This window comes from Myotis brandtii, unplaced genomic scaffold (genome assembly GCF_000412655.1).
Source record: "Myotis brandtii unplaced genomic scaffold, ASM41265v1 scaffold208, whole genome shotgun sequence".
Classification (NCBI taxonomy): domain Eukaryota; kingdom Metazoa; phylum Chordata; class Mammalia; order Chiroptera; family Vespertilionidae; genus Myotis; species Myotis brandtii.
In genome coordinates, this window is record NW_005357764.1 from 8,022,224 (window position 1) to 8,029,231 (window position 7,008).

Here is a 7,008-nt window from a genome sequence, read left to right on the forward strand (position 1 = left end):
TGGTGAGGACATTTTAACTTCTGACAAATACTAGCCATAAATATGTATTTTTCTTTGACACAACATATATTTATATTTTGATGAGATCATGTAAATTCTACTCTCAGAAAATTTCAGTTATCAACTATGGTCACCAGGTTTTATATTAGATCTTCAGACGTTACTCATCTTAAAGCTGAAAGTTTGTACCCTTTTACCAACCTCTTCCTAGTTCCCCCACGTAAACATTTATACACCTATGAATATATTAGGTCACCATATTCTTGCTATTTAATCTTGACTTTACTCAGGCTTTAGCTATATGGTTCACATGGGTTGGAAAGAACCATAAAAGATATGTCAGAAAGAGGAAGTCATTTGGTCCACCATAGCTGGTGGCCAAAGCTGGCACTTGTGAATCAGATGTGTTTCTCTGCTAGACTCTGGGGATCTTGTTGCAGTTTTAGGGCCAGTAAGGAGCAAAATGATTCTCCCTGTGGTGCAATTAACATTTGATTGCCCTTACTTTGATATTTTTCTTAAAAATGAACTTTGAATGCAAATGCATTTTTATTTGCATATATTATTGAGATAGTGAGTGATCAAACTCATCAAAAATACCTCAATTAAGATAGTGTTTTTCATTTTTAATAAATGCGTACATTGACATTTGATGTCATTGAGAAGGGTTCCAGTGGAAACAAAACTATGTTTGAGAGGAGAACTGATTATTAAACTCCCTCTTAATCCCTTGGTTGCTATTTTTATCAAGCTGCTCTTACAGATGCATCAGCCAGTCTGAAGGAAGCCAGATGTCAGTGATCTATGAAAAGTATGAATTCTGTACCCTAAGTACAGGGATTGTTGTTAATTACTGATAAGAAAAGGCCACTTAATCAAAATGTCTTTTTAGAGATATTGTCTTTTTTTTAAATTGGGACATACACCATAGGTCTCTGGAAATTATTCAAGCCTGAAACCAATTCAGTTTATAACATTCCACAACTGAACATAGAAGCAAACAAAATCCAAGAGTCAGGTCATTCATCCAAGAAAAACTAGTTCTGGTCTATAAAGGTGTGCATATTGAATTTTAGTCCCGAGCAACAGTGGTGAAATAGTCAAGTGATTTGGAACCTTCTCCTAAACCTCAGCTCTCTTATCAATGGAAAGAGAATCATTGAATCTATCCTCCATGTGCTTCAGGACCACAGTGGGAATGAAGTGATGTATGTTAAATGCCCTGAATACTATAAAGCCTTATACAAATGTCCATGACAGTAAAGGTCAAAACTTTACATATCAGTACACTCAGATAAATGTTTATAAATTGGCTAACAGTTTACACTGATATTTTTCAGCTTGGCTATTTTTCTAAATGACTATATAATAGTGATAGTTAACATGCATCACACATTTGCCATCTGACAGACACTGTGTTAAATACTTTATGTGAATTATTATTTTAAACTTATACAAATCATATGATAAGCTTAGCTTTTCTTCCCTGACCAATCATAACGATTAGCATTATGACACACTAACCACACAGCAGGCACCTGCTGAGTATTTTACATGCACCATCATTTTAAATTCTCATAAACTACTGCATGACATAAGTACTATTATTATTCTCATCTAATAGATAACGAAGTGAGGCTCAGCTAAATTAACCACTTTGCCAAGACTACACTACTTGTGAGTGGTAGATCCACTATTAGGAGTCTAACCTATCTGATTTCAAAGCTTGTGCTTTTGGCAGATATACTACTGCCATCCATCTTCCTCCTGCATTTTTCTAAATTTATTTAGATTGTAGAATGCTCCATTGGAGTGCAGGATTTCTGAGAGCAGGAAAATATAACTAGCTTATATGGTATATGTACCTGGCATCTAGAACTTCTAATGCTTGGCCTATGGTACATGATCAAATAACTTAATATATTTTTATATTATATTTTTGATATATTTGACTTTGGGTTAGTCATTAAAGAAGACAAGTAAAATAGAGGTATTAATGTTTAATAATGGCTTCTTTCTTACAAATATAGGAGACATATAATCCTTTAACTACTATTTCCCATTTGTAACTGAGTTTCAATGAAAAATTAGTTTCCAGTTAGCTCCACTATAAATAATGGCACATAAGTTGCTAGATGAGACAGCTAACATCAAAGGGTATATTAAGTCCCTTGGATGACTGGGGCAGAAGACTGAGGCATTCCCACTTCTGCATAATATTCCTAATTTTTTTTTATTTCCAGAGTCATTCAACTTATTTCTAGGTATCATCTTCCTTATTCTGTTGAAGTTGAGATAAGATAGTGCATATAAATTACAGTGCCTAGTAAGTGCTCTAGTAACATTGGATAACATTAAGTATTTTAGTTTATTACAATTATAATAATTGTAGATCTAGAGCATTCAAGTTGCCACTTAAGCTAGAGACAATAATTTGTACAACAGGTATTTTGAATAAATATATCCACCTATTTATACCATGAATATATAGGAGTTCATATACCTTGTCAGTCATGTCCTACAGGAAACAAGCAAAGTATCCTTCTACTTTTAATTATAATGCATTATATCAATATATACTTTCCAAACAATTCTGCTAATGTGGATTTTCCATTGCACCTTAGATTGAAAATATTATCTAGTGCTCCTGAATGTTAATAAATGATTTTATCAGTATTTTTTACCAAATCATTATATCTGTAAACATTTACAAAAGAGGTTATTCTCAATATTTTCTAGGTACCTTATATATTAGCCATCCAAGCATAACTAGTGAGTTGTGTGTGCTTCTTATACTTCTTTCTTTTTAAATCCTTATTTGTCTGTTTGGAACTGGGAAATTATGAAACTGGATATTTAGATCTCATTGTGGATAGCTCCAGATAGAGCTGAAACAAAGTTCTAATAGTTATGTTTTATTCCCCAAATAGTTGCCTTGTAATAAAATAGATATTGTTTCATTGACCTCAATGACAGCAGGGATTAAAATAAACATCTACTATCAAAAGAGTAAGAGAGGCTATTAAATTGTGAAATGAAAATACTGAAAAAAGTAGCATGGTGAATATTTATCTGGGGAGAAATGTTGATTGCTTTTCCTAAGCAAGAGATCCTGGCAGTTCTCATGCAGGATACCACATGCATCTGCAATTAGTCTCAATGATGCCCCAAATAGTTCTGATTTTTTTCTGGGTTAATTACTGCCTAAAGGAGTTAGCTAGTCTACATGCCTTAAGCTCAGAAACAAATGTTTTTGGAAATATATTTTTATGAAATTATAATTGTGACATAGACCTTTATAAGTTGTTAAATAATTGAACCAGTATTATTGTTTAATTCTCTTAGAGAGTGAGTTTGAATTTTATCCATAATGAATATTCTGGATTTAATGTCAATTCATTCATAAATCTGTGTGCCCAGTGCTTCAAAAATAGGACCCACCAGCAGGTGGCATTCTGAGGCAAAAATTCATGCAGTGCAACCAGACAGGGTCAATCATTATTTCCTCTTTAAATATACCCTGAATCCATTAAGCCTTTAAATTACAACAAATGGCAGAGGCATCTTGGTTATGTCCATTCAATCGAATTTAAGTGAATTTACAAATTCAAACTTAAAGAGGGAGATTCTGTGTTCCAGAGTTTCAAAGCTTATGTCAAATCCCTGCTCAGATTAGATCTTTTATTAAGAACATATTCTTTATGTTGAAATTTATGTCTAAAGGATATATTTTCAGCAAAGCAAAGGAAAGAAAAATAATTTTTTTTCTCACCTGTTCTCTATTGGTGCCTACTTATTAAAATGTGGCCTCTGTCCTCATCCTACCCTCACATTTATATTAAGATAAATGCAACCCACCCCCACACACAAAACCAAACAAACCACAAACAAACACTAAATTAAAAAGCTTCCAGTAGTGAAGTAGGAGAAAAGAACATAATACTCTTGTAAGCTTAAACTACACTCCAGTACAAAGGACTGGGCTACCAGGATGAGTTGTCTATTTCTAAGTGGCTTTGTACACTTAGACTTTCAATGAGAAGTAAAAAATTCTACAAACCCAACAAATAAGAAAGATTTTAGATCCAGATTTACATGTAAATATTCAAACAATGCAAGAGAGGGAGAGGGCTAATAAAAGTTAATTCCATATTTCGTTAAGATAACAACCTCTATTGGAAAAAACAATATGAAAGAATCATCACAGCTGCTTACATTGAGAGTGAAATACGCAGGCTTATCTCTCCTTTAGATGATGGGAATCCGGTGTTGAGTCGCGGGAATCTGGCTCCCCATGGGTGGTAGCCGAGGTGGTGCTGCTCTCCGTGGTGCTGAAGTATAGAGCTGGTCCAGTGAGTGGAGTTAGGAGGATGTGAAAGCGCGCACTTCCCTCCTTTGTGCTGTAATGGTAAAAACTCGCCTTCCGAAGCAGACCCGCCTTCCTGTGTCTTTTTTTCCTCTAATCCGGAGGAAATTTCCTAAGGAACATGACGGAGAAGGATCCGTGTGTGAGACTGTGGTGATGGCTTGGTATAGTCCCCACCCCCTCTCCCAGACAGTTTTGTTAGGGAGGTAGACACTCTGCTGAGCTCCTCAGGATTTCTACCTACCCCTTCCACCCTCCTCCCACCCCTCAACCCTCACATCCCTACCTCAGTTATATAAGGCAGCAGATTCTGGCTCCTGAGGCAGAATATTCATCTGTTTAAATAAATGAAAAATGAGGAATGAACTGGTTTCCTACCTGTTGTATCTCCGTATCAATTTACAGAGCAAGGGAGTTAAAAAAAACTAAAACAAGAGGAACCTGAAAAATGGCAACAGTAGTCTCCTTTAATAAGCTTTAAGGTCACACCCCACTTTGCCTTCTGTGAGTGATGCATCTTCTACCTTTACCTTTTTTTGTTTCATATCTTTTTGCATTGTCTAGAATCAGGAAGAGGTAATTCAAGTCTGATGTTAGTAACAAGAGTGGAACAGGATTAGTTTTCATTTGTAACTTTCCATTTTTTGAAAGGAAATTCCTAATGCAAAACTCCTTTTCTTCCACAGTCCCCACTCTCACCAATTGCTATGTTAACAAGTGGTCTGCTCTTTTAAACACTAAGATATTGTATTGGCCTCATTGGAGGGAAACCTAATTGAAATTCAGGGTGGAACAAAAGTAGGTTTACAGTTGTGAGTACAAATTATGTGAAACACAGAGCTTATTCTTATATTGTTATTTATTATTTCCACAAACAACTGTAAACCTACTTTTGCCTCACCCTGTATTGCCTGTGTGAGGGAAACCAGGATTACTCCCAGGATCGACCTTGGTCACTGAACAATGAATCAAGTCATGGATTAATAACTGTCAGTCTGTAAAGACAGTGTATGCAAATGCAATAGTTAGGATTAAAAAATTGGCTTATAATGTATTGCACAGTGCCATTCTAGGTTTATATGTAAATCAAATGGCATGGTTCATTAGTATGCTACTAGCATTTACTCTGGAAACAACATGGTATATAGGGGAAAACACTGAACTTTTGATTCATTTATTAACTGTGTTACCTTTGGCATAATACTTAACCTCATTGAACCTCAGCCTTCTCCTATGTAAATAGTGGATAATAATGCCTTTTTCCAAATTTGTAATAATTGACTGGGAAATAACATACACAGAGCACCCAGAAGAGTTGGCATTTAAGATATGCATAATAAGTTTGAGTGTTTTTCTCTTCTTGCTCAAGAGAGATTAAAGTAATTCTCTAGTTAAAATTCTCTAAGAAGCTTGACACAAACGCATTTTATTTCTGTAGGCTTTTACAAAAGCCTTTCAATGTTAAAGATTGTGCTTTATTGAATATAATACCTTTTTAAGAAGTTTTAAAAAATTAACACTAAACATTTTAACAGTCTGAAGGACAAGAGAATTTTTAAAAATTATAATCAGCAACAAATACAATTAATTATTTGAAGAAAATGTTAATTAAGAACTATTTAGTATTGCACTGAAGTGTAAAACAAAATATTTAACTCAATAAAAATGTCTTATACAGCCACAAGGTTAGAAGATTAGCTGTGACACTGATAACATCCTTTTGATTAGGAGTCTCATCATATTGATTAGTGAAGTAGTATAGAAAAGATACTCTTAATTATAAAATGCTTTCTTAAAAATACTGTGTTGTAGCTTTTAGTTGATAACAATGGAAATGGAGTCTTATTATAGTCTTTTTTAGTAAGTAACCAAGAGAATATCTCCATGAAATTTTGACATGAAATATATTCTTGTTTCTATTCATGATGGGCTCATTAAAAATCATATTTTTAAGAAGTGTATCAATTATGGTACAGTTATATATAGAGAGAAAGTGAGCAGATTATTTTATAGGTACATAGCTGAATAGAGGTCAGAATCAGGCCAGACAGCTCTTCAAAAGTGATAGGATAAGATGATGTTTAGTGAAGTTTCCAACCTTCAGTGTGTACATTATTAGAGAACTTTATCGCTTCTAGAAGATATCATACATGACACTTGGATAAACACTTGTAATTTTAAAAATGTTTACATACATATAAAATATTTTCAGCCCTAGCCAGTTTGGCTCAGTGGATAGAGTGTTGGCCTGTGGACTGAAGGGTCCCGGGTTCGATTCCGGTCAAGGGCACATGCCTGGGTTGCGAGTTTGATCCCTGGTGGGGGGCGTGCAGGAGGCAGCTGATCAAAGATTCTTTCTCATAATTGATGTTTCTGTCTCATTCTCTCTCTCTTAAATAAAAAATAAATAAAATATTTCAATATGTAAGACACAGAAGTAATTAGGTTCTTACAAAAAAATTTAAAGTTCAGAAGACTATTAGCTCACTGTAAAAAAGAAGGAATTCTTACCATTTGCAACAGCATGGATGGAACTGGAAAGCATTATGCTAAGAGAAATAAGCCAGTCAGAGAAAGATAAATATCACATGATCTCACTCATTTGTGGAATATAATGAACAACATAAACTGATGAACAAAAA

At 34.4% G+C, this 7,008-nt stretch overlaps 1 protein-coding gene across 1 annotated transcript in view; it reads right to left on the reverse strand.

Moving 5' to 3' along the window:
* The window catches only part of TRPC7 (transient receptor potential cation channel, subfamily C, member 7), a 132,036-nt gene extending 127,522 nt beyond the window's left edge, over positions 1 to 4,514 (reverse strand). The window contains exon 1 of the mRNA XM_005865598.1: positions 4,216 to 4,514. Coding sequence (XP_005865660.1) covers positions 4,216 to 4,217 — 2 coding nt within the window. The 5' untranslated portion in view covers positions 4,218 to 4,514. The remainder of the gene's footprint in view (positions 1 to 4,215) is intronic.
* Between the last annotated feature and the right edge of the window lie 2,494 nt (positions 4,515 to 7,008).